This window comes from Hyperoodon ampullatus, assembly GCF_949752795.1.
Source record: "Hyperoodon ampullatus genome assembly, chromosome: 1".
Taxonomy (NCBI): domain Eukaryota; kingdom Metazoa; phylum Chordata; class Mammalia; order Artiodactyla; family Ziphiidae; genus Hyperoodon; species Hyperoodon ampullatus.
Genome location: NC_136914.1, coordinates 169,916,842 through 169,937,452, shown reverse-complemented (window position 1 = coordinate 169,937,452; position 20,611 = coordinate 169,916,842). Strand labels below are relative to the sequence as shown.

The window sequence follows — 20,611 nt, the reverse complement described above, 5'->3', positions numbered from 1 at the left end:
TTTTTACAAGAAGCCAAAATCCTCAAGCAATATAATCATCCCAGTATTGTCAAATTTATCAAAGTTCGGACACAAATACAGCCTATCTACATGATTAAGGAACTGGTTCCAGGAGGCGATTTCCTCTCCTTTCTGAGAAAGAAGGATGAACTAAAACAATTAGTGAAATTTTCATTAGATGCTGCTTCTGGATGGCAAATCTCGAGTAAACATTGTATACACAGGAATCTTGCCGCAAGAAACTGCCTGGAGGTGAAAATAATGTTCTGAAAATCAGTGACTTTGGAATGTCTCATCAAGAGGATGGTGGTGTGGGACTTCCCTGGTGGCACAGTGGTTAAGAATCCGCCTGCCAATGCAGGGGACACAGGTTTGAGCCCTGGTCCAGGAAGGTCCCACATGCCGCGGAGCAACTAAGCCCGTGCACCACAACTACTGAGCCTGCGCTCTAGAACCCGTGAGCCACAACTACTGAGCCCGTGTGCCACAACTACTGAAGCCCGCGGGCCTAGAGCCTGAGTTCTGCAACAAGAGAAGCCACCGCAATGAGAAGCCCACACACCGCAACGGAAAGTAGCCCCTGCTCGCGCAATTAGAGAAAGCCTGCGTGCAGCAAATGAAAACCAAATGCAGCCAAAAATAAATAAATAAATAAATTTATTTTTAAAAAAAGAGGATGGTGGTGTGTATTCATCTTCTGATTTAAAGCAGATTCCCATTAAATGGACAGCACCAGAAGCTCTCAATTATAGGAGATATCATTCTGAGAGTGACGCATGGAGCTTTGGCATCCTCCTCTAGGAGACCTTCAGCTTAGGGGTCTGTCCATACCCTTGATTGAAAGTCTTCATTATCTGTGCTTGTCCGAGGACTGTTTCTTCTCTTCCTTTCCTCCTGAACTGTCCCATTTCTCTTTCTTTTCTATCTTTCCTTTATCATGCCTGGACTCCTTTTTGCCACCAGAGGAGATTTTATCCATTTTTTCAGATTTAAATGAGTCACTGCCTTTTTCTTTGCCTGACGATTTTGACTTATTTTTTTCCTTGTCTTTCTCATTTGGATAAGGAGACTCACACGGACTCTCACTTTTGTGTTTTGAAACCCCCATTGTTCCATGTTCCTCTCTCCGCCTCTTGGTTAATAAGTCCGGTGGCACTTCTCGGTCATTGTCTGAGTGATCCCTTTTCTGCTCTTTCCTGTCCTTTTCATCTTTTTTTTCTCTTTCTCTGGATCTTTCCCTCGACTTGTCCAAATCTTTCTTGTCCATTTCTCTCTCCTCACTCTTGGACAGTGGTGGAGGAGTATGACTAATGTAGTGCTTTGCTGAAGATTCCTTGAGTTCGATGAGACTGTCCTGTAGAAAATGAATGGAGATGACAGGTGAGCTAGCATAGTTCTCAGAACCCAGAGGAACTTTGGGAAGTACTGTTGAGCAATGTGATGGAGAAGGGTAGGTATCAATTTTGTGACGTTTTAGTTCCCTTTCAACCTCTGCAATATCTGATCGGGGAACAGGTGACTTCAAGGACCCAGAAACTGGTGTTTTTTCTCCTCCTTTAACATTTTCCTTTAATTTCATTTCCTTTGTTATATCTCTTTCTCTGGATGGCTCCTTCTCTCTCTCCTTTTCTTGAGTCGACTTTGATTCTGCATTGGGGACAGTGGTCTTGAATTTCTCATCTTTAGCTTTTCCTTCCTTCTTGAATTTTTCTTTCTCTTTGTCAGACTTAGGTGTTCTTTCCTTCGTCTCTCTTGCTTTTTCATCTTTACTTGGCCGTTCTTCCTTCGGTTTTTCTTTACCATCTTTACCAAGTACTCGGGCCGCTGGAGTAGTAGCTGGAGTCTTTTCTTTTTTCTCTTGTTCTTTCTCTTTCCCTTTTTCTTTGTCCTTTTCTTTAACAGTTTTGCTGTTAGAGCCACTATTTCCATTGCTTGAATTCCCTTTTGGTGTGGCATTAGAAGCTTTATTAACTGCTTTCACACCACACTGAGATCTCTCCCTTGATTTATCAGTCTCATCGTTACTGCTTTCATCCGATTTAGGTGCACTTCCTGTTGACGATGAAGAAAGCCCACTACAAGGCCCATTTTGTATACTGGCAGTTGCATTCCTCGGAGGGGGGTCTTTGTGATGAAACTCATTTTCAGGTATCATGTATGACTTTCTACTTTTCAACTGCCCAGAGTAGCCCATAGCCAATGCATATAGATCTGGCCTCTTCTCTTTCTCCTCTTGGCAGATTTTATGCACTCTTCTTTCCAAAGCCTGACCCAGATTCAAAACTTTTGGGTACGAAGGAAGTATTTTTGTTAGCACAATCAAGATATTCCTGATGTGAGTACATTTGCCTGTTTCAAGGCAATGTACCGATGCCTTGGTTAGTTTGTAATGCCATTTATGTACAACGTGTCGAAAATTTTCATAGTCTAATTGATCAGCTTTATTTCCACCATCAAAACCAGTTGCCCGTAATATAGTAAGAAATCCTGGATAATTTCCACATTCCTTTTCATATGTGGCTCTATCACTGTGCCACCTGGTCACAGTCTCTAACATGCAGCAAAGGAATCTTCCATATCGACTAGCTTCATTTTCAGTACAGCTTGCAACTGTGTAAATTATATCAGAGAAAACTCGATCATAGCAAAGAAGTGTGGAAAACTTTGGAGTTTTCTGTTGATGTACCAATTCAACAAAACGAGCACAGTAAACAGCATCAATTGCTGAAAAAATGCATCGAGGAAATATACACAGCTGTAGAAATTTTGTGATGGTCTCATTTTTGGTAGATTTTGCTAAAAGCCAATTGTCCTTTTCCAGTTTCAGTCTCTGTAGCACTCGCTGTACATGTTCCATCTGCTTCTTTTCTTCTTCAAGAAGCTTGTCCTGGAGGGCAGTACATCGCTCCTTCTCTTTTTTCTTTTTATTTGGAGGCATTTCCTGATTGTCATCAATTGCTTTCATCTGGACTTTAAGTTTATTGACTTCCCGTTCATAGCTGGTACGTGGAATTGCAAGGTCATACATTGTCAATGACCAGAATGTGGCATAGAATTGAGGGCTGATGTCATCCCAGACTTTGGAAACATGTAAGGAAACCACTGCTTCATGGACAGGAGCCATCACCATTTCACATGATGTAATGTACTTGTGAACTTTATGTTGCTGTTTATTTCCCTTCTCTGATTTTTTAAGTTCATCATACTTTGATGAAATATGGTGTGCATACATTGGCCTAGACAGGAAAAATGCTGCATCATGGGGTGTGTGAAATTCATTACAGAGCACATCAATTGAAGGCACTCGCTTTATATAATCCTCTGTGCTTAGATTAGATGCTAAAAACCCACCAAACTGTACCAGGGTATCATGACACTGATCATAGAGCTTTCCCACAAGTTTCAAATGTTTCTCTCCACCTTCCTGAAAGATTACTCCATTCCTCTGCTGAGCCATAAGCAAACAGAGAGGAAGAGCAAGATCATGGTCTAATAGTGCATCCTTTAATCTCTGGGAGGATTTTTTAGTGTTTCTTATCTGGCCAAAGTAACCACCCTCAGCTTTTAGTTGCTCTCCACCAGTCATGGCCTCTAGTTGCTCCATTGTCATTTCTTCTATAATTTCTATGCCTGCCATTTTCTGTACCACTTCTTTCAATATAAGCAGGTCACAACTTTTGCCTGCCTTTAGCTGATTAGCCACATATTGAAGAAGACCAGCAAGATCAATTGGATATTTACAAAAAACTGCACCACAGAAACTAGCCAGACTCTGAAGCCAGCTTGAGATGGTTGTGTCATCATGTTTCATTCTCTCCTTTTCTGGATTAGCTAAAGCTTCAATGATACAATAGGCCAAGACGTCATAATTCAATGAAGTGAGGTATTTCAATGAATCTACTACAGGTGTTATTAAGTTATCATACTTCTGTATTTGTGACAAGATATAATCAAACAAAATGGTTGGATTGCTGTGACTCAACTTCCCAATTTGTCTTCCAGAGGGCTTCACATTTTCCTTGGTTAGACGCTTCATGATATATTTGGCTCTGTCTATTGTTTGAGCTTTAACTTTTACTAGAAGTGGATGACTGTTGTAAGTTTCATTCTTCCACTGGCCATACAGACGATATCTATGCTGATATGGAAATGTTTTAAACATTCCCCACAGTTCCTCAGACATAGAAGCATTGCAGCCCATCAAAGAAAGAGATGGAAGTAATACCTGGTCAGTAATGCTAAGCAAGCAGCTAAGGATAATGTCCGTCTTCTCTTTATCTTCTTGTTTGCTTCCATCAGACTGAAACTCCTTCATAAATGACTTGCCTATCCGCACCACTTTTGCGAATAAAATGGGATCGTGAGAAAGGTGAGGACCAAGGTAACAGAACATATTGAAGATGTCTCTTCTCAAATCTTCAAAGCTCTCTGCTTGTTTTGGTGCTCTCTTATTTTGCAAAGCATCAACAGGTGAGCCTTTAGCACCTTTAGGAATGCCAACTCTTCGGTAGAGAGGCTCAATAGTTATATGAATAAGCTTGCAAATAGCAAGGGCTATTAGTTTATGTGAAGCTGCATAGTATGGAGGCATCTGATCCATAATGTTCTGTGCATGCTGCCAATCACCAATCTTTAACAAGGCTTCCAACAAACCAAGTTTTTGGTTGTCAGGTGGCTTCTCCACTTTCTCCTCTTCTTTTTCCTTTTCTTTCTCTCCTTTGTCAATTTTATCAGGAGACAGTACAACCATTGTCAGTTTTCTAACAATCTGCTTAGCTTCTACAATTTCTCGTTTGTTTTCATCCATAATGCAATTATCAGCTGGAACAAGATGTACATAAAGATCATCTAAATCAATAAGATTAAATTGTAGAAGTACTGCTGCAACTCTGTACAAAGATGAAGGAGTCTCTCCATTTGGTTCCTGGTAAAACTTGAATTTGAACCCAAGAATATGACACAGTGTTTGCGGTTCACACATACTCATGTAAGATTCTAATAAAGATATAAAGAAGTCATCGTGTTCTGGCCTGCATTCAAACACTTCTAAAATGACATCCAGAACTCTATTGGGATCCAGATTAAAGCATCCTATTAAAGATTTGATACTTTCTAAGATCAAATCACTAGTAATATTTCCAGATAAATCTTGCCCCAGTTCAGCAGTCAGCTTGGCATAACCTTCACTTTCTTCTCTTAACAAATTAAATTTTTGCTGCTTATAAAAGAGTTTTGTCTTGATTTTAACTGACTTTTGATTGAATTGCTGTAATTGTTTGATAAGCCCTAATGATTCCAACGTTTCTGGATCCAAGCGTTCCTTTAGAACTGTGTCTGAAACGAAATACAAACATGCTAATACCAGTTGTGTAAAAGAGTCTCTCTTGCTTTTTTCTTCTAAACAATTTGTCTCAGTATCTAATATGCAGAATATGTCAGCAAGAATGGAGGGCATATCCTCACAAAATTCACTAATGTCATTAAGAACATTAGATGCCTGTTCATGCTTCAGATTTCCTTTAATGACATGGTATGATAACTCATAAAGAGCTTGCTGGAAATCTCTATAAGTTGAACTATGATGGCTTTTATTTTCACTGAGGATCCGGCATAAATGCAAAAATTCACCTCTCCCTGATTTCTCCCAGTTCTTTATCCACGCTACGGGAACCACAACAGCTGCGTCCGCCATCTTCCCCTCACTAGTAGCAAAAACCCGGATGTGTAGCACGCGAGCCAGGGGTCAAAGGGGAGCACCGCCCACGGGAATGCCGGGAGCCGCCTCTGTGTGCTCGGAAGTAGCTGCGTGGGGAGCGGAGGAGCGGCCGGGGCAGCAGGCGGCTGCGGGGACGCCCCGTCCCGGTCCAACGTGCTGCCGGGGAAGCAGCGCGGTGCCGGCGGCGCTTGGTCAACGTCGCGGGGCGCGCGGCGGCCTCCGGGGCGTCCGAGAGGAGCTGCCACGTGGGCGGCGGGGCGGCGTGGACCCAGCATGAGTGAATTTCCCTGTAAAAAACGTGATGACTATTTGGAATGGCCTGAGTATTTCATGGCAGTGGCCTTCTTATCGGCACAGAGGAGCAAAGATCCAAATTCCCAGGTCGGAGCCTGCATCGTGAATGCAGAAAACAAGATTGTGGGCATTGGGTACAATGGAATGCCAAATGGATGCAGTGATGACCTCTTGCCTTGGAGGAGGACAGCGGAGAGTATACTGGATACCAAATACCCTTACGGTAGGGCATGTTGTGTGTTCCATTCTGCTTGTGTCATAGCCTTGGTGAGTGCTTAAATAACGGTAGATGGTCAGAAAGCATCATCTTCCTTTTCAGTTGTTACCGACAGCTGGAAAGAAAAAAAATCCTATTGAAGTACCCTAATTTCCCTTAAGTGCCAAAGAGAGCCAAGAAGTGGAGGTGTGGTAGTGGTCACACAGCCTGGCCCTGGGGCCAGGGCTCTGTCGTGGGCCTCGCGTGTTTCACTGGTGGCGGGCTTCTCTGCAGAGTGCCACAGCCCCCGGGGGAGGTGGCTGTGAAATGGGCATGGTGGCCCTGCCATTTGTTTCTTGGCTACTTGGGAGCGGGGCCAGCTAACCAAGTACTGGCCAGGGCTTTGCTCTGATGAGAAGCAGCATGCATTTCCATCTACTGAGGAAATCTGGCTCAAGCTCATCTCTGGGAAGCAGGACACAAGCTGTGAGCTGGACACCAGGAGAGGGATGATGCAGTCGCCTGTTCCTGTTCCCCCAGGCGCCGCAAGCCCAGAGTGGGTGCTGGCCAGACCGCGAGCCAGATGCGTGGAACGCGAGACCTTTGGCCTGGCCAACTCTGGTCTTCATCTTTAAATTAGGGGAGGATGCTTGTTATAATCTGTTGGCTATCTGAGCCCCAGGGGGACTCACTTCAGAGATTATCAGAGATCATCTGGGAGTGACCAGCCAAGCCTCACTTTTCCTTTAACTCCCTGGAGAATATGCAACTAATGCTGTAAAGAGGTGCATCGGGCTGCATATGCTGGTTGCAGAATTTTCTTAACGTTTGGACCTGAGTTTATGTCTGGAAATGAACAGACTGCCTCTGTTGGAAGTAACGTAGATGCGGGCCATCCGAATGGGAAAGCTGTGCCTTCAGGAAATAAGGGTCAAGTGTCCTGTGAGCCCTTTCTGTTTCATTGGCTCTTCCCTGCTAGGTTTTCCTCTGGAGTTTTCTCACGAAGAGCTCCAAGTCTACATGTAGCCTAATTTATATATTTTTACTAATGTTCCTGGATCTTAATCATGTTAAATAAGCCCCATAAATTTCTTTCTAAGCTGAAAAAAAAAAAAAAAAAGAATTAACTGCGTCACGTTGGGCGAGTCTGCTAATCTCTCCAAGACCCTGCCCTTACCTGTAAAAGGTAGAAAACACCACCCCCTCTCAGGGCTGTTGTAGAATGCAGTGAAATGTATAGGAAGATGCTTAGTACTGACCCTGGCACTTGGTAAAGTGTGGTGGCAACTCTGATTTCCTTGTCCAGGCTGGATAGCCCTTTATCAAGTCCTGAATTCATGGCCTTTTTTTTCCCCTGGCTGGAAAGTTTATAACTACAACTTTAATTTTATTAATAGATATAGGACTTTTCAAGTTATCTGTTTCTTCCTGAGTGAGCTTTGGTAGTTTGTATCTTTGAAGGCATTTGTCCATTTCATCCCAGAGTTTGAATGTTCCAGTCCCCGGCATAAAGTTCAAGTGAAAGTAGGCCTGAGGCTCATCTGAGAAACAGCCATGAATCCACCTGGCCAAGGTGGAGCACCTTAAATTCAGTTAGAGACTCACCATGTGACACTGGAATAAGGAGACTGGACCAGAGTAGGGGCTCCTGACTATTTCCGATTACAGCCCCCTCCAGGTGAGGAAAACGATGTCCCTCTCCTGGAGAAGGATATCATCACACAAAAATATGCATGTACTTTCAGAAGGCGTCAGACCCCCTGAGGCTGGTCTGAGGATCCCTTAGTGCCCCACCCCAAGGTTAGGAAAAGTGATAGCTGATGGTCAAACATACGCTTTGTGCCACGGGCTCTTCTGAACATGGATTAACGTGGTTCATCCTTTCAATAACCCTATAAGGTAGCCACTGTTGTCAGATGGAGAAACTGAGCAGAGCGCAGCTCGCCCAAAGTCATGCAGCTAGGAAGTGATAGGCCGCGGAGGGACTCAGGCAGCCTGGCTCTAACCAGTGTTCTCCTAATCCCTCTCCCATCCTGCCTTCTCACCCTGGACCGCTGGTCTCCCAGCTTTCAGAGTCCACAGCGTTCGGTAATTCTGATACAGAATCTCAGCCTCCAGGCCTACCCACCTCTCCCAAGTGAAAGGAGTGTTTTCTGGGACTCCTCTCCTGAGCTGTCCTCCACCCCTTCCCCCAGAAGGCTGCCCTTTGTGCTCAGGTTTCTCCTTCATGGAATGCTGGGGGTGGAAGGTACTGAGAAGAGGTTCCACAAGCTGGACCCCACAACTCAGAGACCCCGGATCTCCTTCCCACTGTGTCCTGACCTTAGATTCTGCAGGCTACCCAGCAGAGTGGGGAGAAACTCCAGTGCCCTAGAGGTTCAGTCCCTAGAGCCTGGACAAGCCCAGCTGTGCTTCCACCCCACCCCACAGGCTGCTGGAGAAGGATCAGCAAGCCCAGCGGGCCCGGGAGGTGGAGATGCTACGCCAGGAACACCGGAAGGAGATGCAGGCCATGGTGGCCGATTTCAGCAGCGCTCAAGCGCAGCTCCACGCCCGGCTGGCTGCCCTGGAAACCGAGTAAGTGAGGACTTGGCCCCAGGTTGGGAGGGACTAGTAGATGTACCATTTTATTAGGGGGACCTCATCCTAGTGTCCCCAGGACTCTGCTAGTTTTTTTTTTTTTTTTTGGCGGTACGCGGGCGGCTCACTGTTGTGGCCTCTCCCTTTGCGGAGCACAGGCTCTGGACGCGCAGGCTCAGCAGCCATGGCTCACGGGCCCAGCCGCTCCGCGGCATGTGGGATCTTCCCGGGGCACGAACCCGTGTCCCCTGCATCGGCAGGCGGACTCTCAACCACTGCGCCACCAGGGAAGCCCCCTCTCCTAGTTTTAAAACTAGAAGTCCCGAGTTCCAGAAGCGCCTCAGTTCCAGGCAAACTGGGATGGTTGGCCACCCATCTTTTTATGAGACTGCATTCCCGTCTTGTGCAGGGTACTGGGAATCTGTGAGGAATGAGCATGGTTTGACCCTCACACACAGAAGAAGATCAGGGCTACTTTTTTATGAGCATTTCTGCCTTCTAATGTGCATCATCTCATTTAATCTTCACAGCAGTTCTTCAGGGTGGAAACCATTGTTCCCATGGATTGATTAAGAAAGCAAGGGCCCCTCGTGCAAGCATTCATTTATTCATTCAGCAAATATTTGTTAAGGGCCTACTGTGTGCCTTGCACTGTTTTAGGCTCTGGAGTTACAGTGGGAATAAAACAAAGACTGTGCTCTCATAGCACTCACAAATTCTAGATGGGGATTCTGACAAAGAAATAAGCAAATAAATATTTAACTTCATATCAGGTAATGAAAGTACCTGAAGGTACTAGAAGGAAAACAGGATCAGTGTCTAGAGTGCCAAGGGTGGGCAAGGAGGTGACATTTAAGCATAAAGAGGAGAGAAAATGAGAGAGCCATCTGGACGAAGAGCATTCCAAGCAGCCAGAACAGCAAGTGCAAGGGCCCTGGGGCCCGCCTCCCAAGACCAAACAGCCAGAAGGCTTAAGTAGAATGAGTGAGAGAGTGATGATAGGAACTGAGGTTAGCAAGGTAGCTGGGAGGGGTGGAGGAGATGCTGCGCTGAGCAGGAAGGGGTTTGGGTGTATTCAGCTGGAGTGCACTGGGAAGCCCTTGTAAGGCTTTGAGCATGACTGACATGGTCTGAGATACCTTTTAACAGGGTCACTTCTGACTGCTGAGAGGAGAAGAGACTGGGAGATCGGGGTTAGTGACAGGGAGATCAGGTCAAGCAGCACTAAGTAAATTTAAACGTCACCTGTCTGACCCTTAACTTGTGCTCTTAAAAACTGTCCTCCACTGGCTCCAATACAAGGCAAATCATCCAAAATCTGGAGTGGAAGGTTTTACCAGCTACCATCTAATGGGTTCTTAGCACGTGCTGGGCATGCATTATCTCACTGAATCCTCACAACCACCCAGTTTCACGCCCATATTAAAGAAGGAACTGAGTCTCATGGGCAAAATGCCCAAGATTACATAGCTAGAAAAAAGCAGAGCTGGGATAAGAGCCCAAGTCATCTCACCCCAAAGCCCTGGCCTCTTATCAACTACAGTCAGTAAATCACCGGCAGCCCTCACCCTCTCTCCGCCACCATCCAGAGGTTATTTCTCTCCAGCTTCACACTGAAAGCGTGGTGGTACCAGCTGCCCCGCTGCTTTGCAGAACTAGCTAATGCCATGCTCTCTGGCTGCCTGCAGGTGGGGCGGGAGCCACATCTGTATTGGCATAACCTGCTGGCCTTTGCATGGGTGGGGACGTTTTCCGGCTGAGGCCTCTTCTCCCAAACTTCACTGGTTCTTGAAGCCCCACTGCATGTGGCATCAGTGTGCACACACAGGCCTTTGGTTTCTGGGCCCTGCAGAACCTGGGGGAACTGACAAGTGTCAGACTGGGAGTTGCAGTCCTGGGCTCCACCTGGAGCTCTGCAGCCAACTCACTGGGGCCCTGGGCAGGCTCTCTGGGCCTCAGTTTCCCCTTTGGTGAACAGAGAGTGGCCAGCCAGGCCAAGCAACATAGCAGCGTCCCCATCACGTCCACCTCTTCTCCCTCCTTGTGGTTGGGTCATTGCAGCATGGTGGCTAACTGCATGCCTGCTCCAAACAGACTGAAAGATTCCGGAGAGAAGCCAGGAAAGGGGGAGTTGAGGCCGGAGGACGTTCAGCTCATAGGCCGTCTGCAGACCCGCTTGAAGGAGAGGGAGATCATCAAGCAGCTCACGGTGAGGCTGTCCAGGGTATTCGCTTTAGCCTAGCACTTCCATGGGTGCCTAAAACTGTAATCCTGATAACCCAAAAACCACCTTACAACAGGTCCTTGGTTATTTTTCCCCTATCATATAAAAAAATACATGCTCACTAAAAAAAAATTAACACAGGAAAGCAGAAGGCAAAAAAAAAAATCACTCTCAAGTCCCACACCATCTGCCTGATGTTGGTATTGGTTTGGTTTTTTTAACCTACAGCATTTGGGAAAATCTAGAATGGTTTGCACCTCACACTCATGTTTCCTCACACTTTAACCATTGCTTTAGGCTTTTGCCCAGCCTTCCTGTGCTCCAAGCTTTGGTTGAAAGTTCTCTGTAAGCCAGCTCCCAGTGGCTTACATTCAGCTCTGGGGACTTTGGGTGATACACTCGCTCCTGTCAGCGTTGCCCACACGGGTCAGCTAATTAGCCACATCAGAAGTCCAGCCTCTTCCCACCATCTCTATCTTCACCACCTTCACCACCTTCACTAGGTCCGGGCCCTGCTGCCTCTCATGCATGATGGAGTGTCCACTGGTCTCCCCACTCACTCCAGCCTCACCCCACTCTGTTGACCTCACAGCGACCAGAGTACTCTTATAAAAATGTAATTCGGACCACAACACGGCTCTGTTCAGGACCTCCTGTGGCTCCCTGTCCTTCTCAGAGTAAAATCCATGGTCTTATGGTAGCTTACACAGCGACCCATCCTCCCACAGTACACACGCACACTTGTATCTCACACCCATCCTTGCACCCTCCTGCTCCCCAGTCACGTTGCTTCATGTCAAGATGAAGAGGAAAACTTAACCACCAACTGAAAATTAGATGATACTAATAAGGAATTGCTTGTTTGCCAAGTGTGACAAAGGTATTGTGGTTATGTTTTTTTTTTAGAAAAGAGTCCTTATCTCTTAGAAACACTTATCAATGTTTTTTGGGGGGTGGTTTGGCTGCGTTGGGTCTTCGTTGCTGCGCGCGGGCTTTCTCTAGTTGCGGCGAGTGGGGGCTACTGTTTGTTGTGGTGCGCGGGCTTCTCACTGCGGTGGCTTCTCTTGTTGCGGAGCATGGGCTCTAGGCCCGCGGGCTTCAGCAGTTGTCGCACGTGGGCTCAGTAGTTGTGGCTCGCGGGCTCTAGAGCACAAGTTCAGTAGTTGTGGTGCACGGGCTTAGTTGCTCCACGGCATGTGGGATCTTCCCGGACCAGGGCTCGCACCCGTGTCCCCTGCATTGGCAGGCGGATTCTTAACCAGTGTGCCACCAGGGAAGCCCTCAATGTTTTTACAGATGAAATTATGCAACAACTGGAGCTTGCTTTAGAAACAATACAGCAGGAAAGAAAAAAGTGGAGAATGACACAGGTAAAGAAGATTGGCCATATAGTGATTGTACCTGGGTGTTTTTTTTTTTTTGTCTTAACTAATAACTTTCTGCAGTAGATTCTCCTCAGATCCTAAGAGTACCTGGATCTCTGACTTCCCTACGGCATTCCAAAAAGGCTCTCCCTTTCCTTCACAAGGGGTGCTAGGGACACAAAGGCCCCAGAAATAAAGGTGCTTCCTCAAAGCTTCAGTGGGTGGCAGCTTGATTCCCACTGACTTCCCCTCCCTTCCCTGGTCTTTCCTCCTCTCTGTAGTCTGCTCTCACACAGCCATCTTCCTTCAAATTAAACTCTGTGTGCTGGGTAGTTAGGCTCATTTAGACTCAGTTGTATTGTTTTTCCAGGAGGAGAGAAGATTTCACTACGCAGCATTCCCCAGAGCAGTGTCCCATCGGAATCGGTCCTTCTCTTTCAATCCTCGCCCAGGGTATTTGACCCCTTCCATGAAGGTAAATTGGTCCTACTGGTTTCAATGCATTACATAATTCTGATGGCTTTGTTTTTCCCAAAGGTAATGGCAGCTTATTTATCAACTGTCCGGCATTCATTTAGAGGAATATTCATTGAAAATAAGACCCCCAGGAAATAGTCCAAATTATTAATAAACAGTATTTATATCTGGCTAGGCAGATTATGTGTTTTTTATTTTTATGAGTTTTTTTAATTTTCCAAACTTTTTGTATATAAATGTGTCACTCTTAATAATGGCTATATCTGGGTGATAGGAAGGAGAGAGAGAAGAGCAAGAATCCTTCACTGTAACTTTTTTTCCTTTTATAAAAACTTTTGGAATTTATTACAGTGAGAATATTCACATCCAAATCTCTCATCAGCTATCACAAAATTCTAAAGTGCTTAAAAATTTGTATTTTTTTTGTAACTCATAGGACAGTAAACCTAACCCAAGCTGAATTCACGTAAGCTCATTTATAACTTTTATATATCACTCTCGGTGTGACAAAATGTAAGTTTCACTCCAGAAATATTAATGTGTTTGAGGACAAGGTGGGCCCAGCTTCTGCTGGGGATGTTATATAGCCTTTTAAAATCTAAAACAAGATTTTAAGTTAAAAAACACATTTGTCACCAGAAGTTTTGGATAAGAGATTGCAAGCCTGTGTTTTTTTAAAGCACAAAGCGGATTGGAAGAAAAAATGCTTTAAAAAATAACATGTAAGTTATTGCCTCCTTGCTCATATAATTTCGGTTGGGCAGGCCTTATCTACTTTTACAACAATGCCTCTTTGGGTGGTACTAACAGGCCTTTCCTTTAATACCAACAGAAAAAGAAGATGGAGGAAGTGCCCAGCCGAGTGGTCAGTGTGCCAAACCTCACTTCCTATGCTAAGAACTTTCTGAGTGGCGACCTGAGCTCCAGGATCAACACTCCTCCGATAACTAAGTCACCCAGCTTGGACCCAGGCCCCAGCTGTGGCCAGCCTTACAAACCCACCCCATCGCTAGGTATAAAAACTGCCACAAGGTAGGGGGCCAAAGCTATCATTCCATTTTCCCATAGTCAGGAGGGAAATTAGTATTCCTTTCTGGTACCTGTTAAATACCCAGCATTTCGGCCAATACAAAGGGTAACGAAACAAGCCCTGCCTTGGACAAATTACAACCCAGCCAAAAAGGAAGATACGTAAGAGAAGGGAAATAGGTCATTCTTTAGAAGAGGCACTATTCCTGATACCAAATTCCAGAAAACCTTTTTTTTTTTTTTTTTGTCCCATGGATGATTAGACAGGGGACATTGTATCACTTAGCTGACCACTTCAGAGTGGGTCACACAGAAGATGGACTCATCATCTGGCCTTGAGTCTGGATTCAAATTCTGGTCCTCCTTGTTCTTAGCTTGCTTGGCTTTGGGCAGCTCACTTGACTTCTGTGAGTCTGTTTCCTCACCTCTAAAATGAAGATAATACAGCACCTACCTCATTAGACTCATGTGAGACTGAAGGAATTAATCCATAGGACATGCTTAGCACAAGACCTGGCACAAAAGCATTCAGTAATTTTCCACTATTATTATTAAGGTTATTTCTCAAGATTCATTGTATAATCTTATAATTTTAAGGCCTCTTAATCTGTGGGTTTGGTTGATGATGCATGATGATCTCTGATACTGCCTTATTTTTCCAGAAGCCCTTGCAGCATGCTTCTCTTCCAGAAATGTTTGATTTCCCCTTTGTTTATTGATTCCTTCCTGTCCAGCCTTCCCTTCAGAGCAAAATCTTTAATTCTGGGCTTTGAAGTTTGCATTTCTGAAAGGGCCCCTTCTGAAATGTTCCTTTTCCAAAGGCCTGCCCGCCCAAGGCTATTTGGACAAATATGAGTGTGGAGCTGGAAGGACTTCCTGTCAGTCACTGAACGAGTCCAGCCCTTTGTGTCACAACTGAGGACACTGAGGCCTGGAGCCCCAAGCACACAGTCTATTAACTGCCAGAGCCAGCCTCATTGGCCACAGTTCATCTCATTATCACATACCTGTTTAAAGCTGTGTTCCCACTGTTTGTTTTAAAGATTTATTTTATTTATTTTTGGCTGCGTCAGGTCTTAGTTGCGGCACGCTGGACCCTGGTTGAGGCGTGCGGGATCTTTTGTTGCAGCACGCAGGCTTCTCTCTAGTTGCGGCATGCGGGTTTTCTCTCTAGTTTTGGTGCGCAGGCTCCAGGGCGCGTGGGCCCTGTAGTGTGCGACATGTGGGCTCTTGTTGAGGCGCCGAGCTCAGCAGCTATGGCGCGCAGGATTAGTTGCCCCGCAGCATGTGGGATCTTAGTTCCCTGACCAGGGACCAAACCCGCGTCCCCCGCATTGTAAGGCAGGTTCTTTATCACTGGACCACGGGGGAAGTCCCCCCACTGTTTTATAAGAAGCTTCACAAATGCAGTTAGAGACCATTCAGACAGGTATACACTGTACTTTCTTACCTACCGTCTCCCCTTTTCAATTTATTAGGCTAATTTTACAACCTCATTGAAATGCCAGAGCACATCAGATAACTTTTGAGGAAGCCATAAAGTGTAATACTGTATTGATTAACCATTTCTTCTTTTACCTGTTTTTTTTTGGGGGGGTTATTGTTTAATTTGTGCCTGAAATAAAGAGTACATGTTGCAAAATATGCCTCGTTAGTGTTAAGTGAAACAATGGAGAACCTTCTGTTTTCAAAACTGGAATTAGATGCTCCCTCTCCATCCCCATCCTTCACAACTTGTTTCTAGCTCCCTAATATTGGCCCATCACGTTCCAGTATCTTTTTAAGAGTAAAGAAGCAGTGATCTTTCCCTGAAAAGATGGTAGAGTATTAAGTTGTTTATTGAATAATTTTCAAAACCATCTAAGAAAACGTTTTGTTTGTTTTTAGGACACAAGATGATGAAACAGCCCAACCCAAAGAAGTCCAGCAGAAGCAGGGCTCAGCCCACCAGGAATGGTTTACCAAATATTTTTCTTTCTAAACTGATCCTGAAACTGATCATAAAGTGGATATTTGAAACACAATTCTTTTGAAGCATCTGATTGAAGGAATGAACGAAAAAGACAACCAACCAAATAACTTGCTTGTAATATGATTTACATACATAGCTAAAACAAATTCTTGCATTAACATTTCAAACTGTTTCATTGTGACATTAAGATAAAACAAACCAGTGTTATCAGAAAGTGCCCATAGGGAAATATTATTAACGTTACTGATTTCTAGTGTCCATAAGATTGCATTGTGGAATATCAGACTTTGTGATTTCCATGGTCTACTTTTAAAGTGGTTTCATTTTCCTAGGATGCTGGTCATTTTCACTTGAGAAGTGTTTCTATGTAAATGATATAATTCCAAAATACACACGTAACCTCAATAGGTAGAGGAATGAAACAAAGCTCAAAATAACCAGGAAAGCCAATTTTAAAAAACCAAAGAAAACAAAACTACTAGGAATGGACTACACCTTGGCATACTTGGATCAAATATTTTGACTTCCTAGGTCCAGGACATGAAGAAGATTATAGAGGGCATAAGACCTACCTCAAAGGGGCTTTTTTAAGTTTAAGCAAAATATGGGTAATGATACTAATCATGAATTGGAATTAAGCCTTGCCAGGATTTTTCTGTGAATAACTGAGCCTCACCCCATCATACATCTCAACTTCAATGACTGTAGCATCAACTTGGTCATTTGTGCTGGTTTCTAGATTATTCTTTGAACTGAAAGATCTACTGAACCTCTAGTCTTGCCTCATGGTGCATTGCTTCCCCGTTGCATGGATGCTCAGCAGATTAAAGGGAACTGGGAATGGCCATTCACAATGCTGACCTCGCTGTCAGCCCATGCTGAGCTGTCTGACCCTCTGATGGAGCGGTGCAATTTGACAAGAGTCAGTACAACTTTTAGTGGTTAAAATATGTTCTCAATCCTTTGGTGCTGGCCCAGCAAGTGGCCCATAAACAGTTGTCTATGCACCATCAAACCTTTACTCTTTGAATAAAACTTTATAAAACAACTGGGCAATAAAAAGAGTTGTGACTTGTATTGATTTTCCAAAGAAAGGTGAAATTAGATGAAGGCTGAACCTGGATATAGGAAGCTCACATTAACCTCAGTCAGATCATCTTCAATAAAACGTAGCTGCGGTGCTCTGTGACCACCTTGAGGAGTGGGATAGGGAGGGTGGGAGGGAGGGAGATACAAGAGGGAGGGGATATGGGGATATATGTATATGTATAGCTGATTCACTTTGTTATAAAGCAGAAACTAACACACCATTGTAAAGCAATTATACTCCAATACAGATGTTAAAATTAAAATAAATAAAATGTAGCTGCTCACGCACTTATGTCATTTTGAGAGAAATGTAATTACAACTCAGACTCACAATTTAAAAGTAAATTTACTACCTAATCAAAACACATGGTCCAATAACATAAATTTTTAAATGCAAATATTTGTTACTATCCGTGTAACATGCCATATTATTTTTCAGTATCAAGTATTTTTTAGTTTTGTTACCTGCTTAGGGTGAGCATTGTAGGATAATGTTTGTGTTTTAAAGACTACATACAGGTAGTTCTACTTTTGTTTGTTGAAATATTTTCCCACTACTGTGCAACTCCTGATGACTAACAAAGGAGACTGCACTTTATACTACTGTCCTTTAACTCAGCATAACACATGCTACAGGGATAGAATTTGACTGAGACCCCACATCTGTCTTGACTCCTTTCTTGCTGCAGGCAAGTGAAAGATCATGTTAAATTTCTAGGTTACATGCAAACAATTGTGTCTGTTAAGTAAAGCTTGGAATGCTTCTATCATTTTTTTTCTTTAGGACATATTCCTTGAGTATTGAAGTAAAGCATCAAAGGATATGCCTAGGCTTTTTGTGTGATACTACCAAATTACCGGAAAGTTTCTAGCAATTTACACCTTCACCAGCAGTGAATGAAATTCTACTTCTCTGTACCCTAGATAATATTGACAAGGAAATTTGAGCGATAAAACATTATTGTTTTCTCTTGCATAATCTGGTTCCATCCATCTCTCAAGAGCAGAGTGGTCTAGAGATGAATGGGGATGGCTTGGAGGTAACAGCAGACATGAAGAGAAATGAACTGATTCAGAATTGATTTAGGAGGGAGAAACAACAGGATTTGACGATAAATCTCTTTAGGCATATATATTATGACAGAGAAGAGGAATTAACATATTCCTGGAGCAAAACTGGAAAGGAACATTGTGAACTGTTTCTTAATTGGGGGAGAAAAGAATGAATTCACCCAATCAGCGGCTGCACACCACATACCTGAGTCCTTACTCCTGCTCTGCATCAGTGCAACATCCAACACAGCAGTTGCAACTGAGGCTACTTGGTATATACTCATTCTCTAGCCTTTCTCTGGATTCTGCAAGGGCAAGGCTGGGGAAGTAAATGGAGTTATGATAGGCACCAGCTTCCTAGCATCCTTTAGATTTCTCAGGATAGCACTAATCTCCACCATTACCCCCAAGATGCAATACTGGTTTTGATCTGCTACCTCCTACTAGCTCCTCATCTGTCTGTTCTCTCCCTGCAGGAGATAACCAAACGTGCCCTGGGCACTCACAGTGGCCTCTGAGCATTAAACAGTTATTTTGTCATTGTCCCTTTGCTGAGAGTTGAGACAGTGTACTGATAACCTGCCAACTCCACCGTTCTTATATGCAGTAGTCCCCCTTAGCTTCCAAATGTTCGAATCCGTGCACTGACAAAGTTCCCTTCCACTGGGACACTTGCCCAGGGCACCACTGGTGCGATCTTCAATAACTGGGCCACCCTCTTGAGCCAGTGACTGTACCTCACGTACCCTCAGGATGGGTCTTCCCTGCCAGTTGGACAGTAAGCAAGCCAGTCCCCAACCCCACCCTCTTGCCTGCTCTCAGGCCACGTCCGTGGCAGTGTGTCAGTTGGGCCCTCCAGGAGGCATACCCCGGCACAGCTGGAGGAACAGAACACCAGAAACCCACCTATAGTTGGATGAGTTGGCTTTACTACTTGCTGGACACAGGGAGAATGTCCATCATGAAGAATGGTGGGGCTTCTCAGAAAAGAGGGTGTTAGAAAGAACCTACTCTAAGATTTTGGCATTGCTTGGGTGATTTCCAGGAGGGTCTAAAGAAGCAGGGATTCATTCTAGATTAGATGCTGTCAGAAAGCAGGGGCAACTCTATGACTGGGTGTCTTAATAAATCTTATCTATAGGAAGGGCAGATCAGAGATAAAGTTGTAAATGGTTAAAAAAAAAAAAGAGAGAGAAAGCAGTCACTTATTTTTTAGCCAGGAGAATGTTTAGTATTTGGGGGGTGGCACAGTGACCTTGGTTTTTTTTCCTGTGCTTAGACAAAGTTGTGAAGTGGTTTTGGTTTGTCTTGCTTTACTATGGTCTCAGAGCAGCTTTATCTAGGAGGCTGGTATCCTGAGATTGCTTCTGTCCCGTAGGAGAATAACATGGCCAAGCAGTGCTGGGTCGGCGTCCCATGTCAGGGGCAGGTTTCCGCCCTTCTCAGGGGGAACAACTGTGTTGAATAAAGGAGAAGCAGCAGGAGGCAGGAAGAGCCTTCAGATTTTGATGGAGAGTTGACACCTGTATAGAGAGCCAAGGAAGATTTGGGGAAGAGGCTTAGACAGCAGCAGAGTTCGGAGAAAAAGCCTCAGCCAGGCTGAAGATCTCCAGAGCAGGGACTGCCCATTAGAGGGGTCTGTGTTGGGCAGAAAGGACACAGATCCAGTATCCCCACTGTGCCTGGTCACACCCAGGAAAGAGCATGGCCTTTGAGATAACTGAGCAGGGCTCCTTCGTGGCCTCCAGTGGCCCAGGACCAAACCCTCAGGAACGTCAACATTTAGAGGTTGGGGAAAAGAGCAAAGAGAAAAAGGGAGATGTGTTAGAGAATAAGAGAATGAGTTCAAATAAAGAAGATGATGAAGTGTCACAGTGAAGCAGCAGGGAGCCATCACAAGCACAGTTGGAGCTGTGGAGCCGCACGTCACATGTGGGTGGGGAGCGTGGAGGAGCTGGAGACTGAAAGAGGGGCCGGGAAACGGGGCAGCGCTTGGGCATCGCATCGCAGCAGGGAAGACCAAGAATTCTGTGAGCTGCAGGGGGCAGAGAGCCCCCAAGGGGTTAAACCCTAAAGAAGGCAACTGGCCTGGACCCAGATCATTTGTGGAAAGGCTCATCTTATACAGGGTAAGGGCTTCAGCAGATGGACCAGGAAGCAAATAAAGATGCCCTGAAGATGTGGGTTGGTCTGTCATCCCAAGGGAAGATGAGGGAAAGTCCACCTGATGGCTCATTATGTTCTCCTTGAAGGAGATGGCATCCCAGAGGGTTTTCTGTTTGTCAACCAGCAAGATGCCACTAAAAAGGAAAAAGATATTTACAAACAGAAAGAAGTGAAATGTTTATGTGGCAGAAAACTTTTGAATTTAGTAAACAAATGACAGTAACTGGTACACACATTAATTCAAAATATTTTTACTAAGCACCAAATAGAATAGTTCCTGAACTTTCCACTAAGAGCCTCTTCATTACTGAAAGAATGCCTAAAATGTAATCAATTTAGTTAGCTTTTTAATCAAGAAATCTACAGCTGCCAATCAGCGCTTCTAATTGGCACGAGATGACCAGGTTAACAACCTTGAAATCAGATAATGTGATTGAAAACAACTTTTAAA

At 44.6% G+C, this 20,611-nt stretch overlaps 2 protein-coding genes across 2 annotated transcripts in view; one reads left to right on the top strand and one right to left on the bottom strand.

Moving 5' to 3' along the window:
* Positions 1-16,196, top strand: part of FAM184B (family with sequence similarity 184 member B) — a gene marked incomplete at its 5' end in the record, with an annotated part of 135,882 nt that extends 119,686 nt beyond the window's left edge. The window contains 5 exons of the mRNA XM_079715192.1: positions 8,637-8,783; positions 10,881-10,995; positions 12,745-12,849; positions 13,684-13,883; positions 15,768-16,196. Of these exons, the coding sequence (XP_079571318.1) occupies positions 8,637-8,783; positions 10,881-10,995; positions 12,745-12,849; positions 13,684-13,883; positions 15,768-15,861 (661 nt within the window). The 3' untranslated portion in view covers positions 15,862-16,196. The remainder of the gene's footprint in view (positions 1-8,636; positions 8,784-10,880; positions 10,996-12,744; positions 12,850-13,683; positions 13,884-15,767) is intronic.
* LOC307060597 (THO complex subunit 2-like) lies at positions 693-5,722 on the bottom strand. The gene has a single exon (XM_079715180.1). The coding sequence runs from the start codon at positions 5,690-5,692 to the stop codon at positions 851-853; it is 4,842 nt and encodes a 1,613-aa protein (XP_079571306.1). The 5' UTR covers positions 5,693-5,722; the 3' UTR covers positions 693-850.
* Positions 16,197-20,611: the final 4,415 nt, after the last annotated feature.

Coding starts and splice junctions, on each gene's coding strand:
- LOC307060597 (XM_079715180.1), bottom strand. CDS start 5,692: ATGGCGGACGCAGCTGTTGTGGTTCCCGTAGCGTGGATAAAGAACTGG.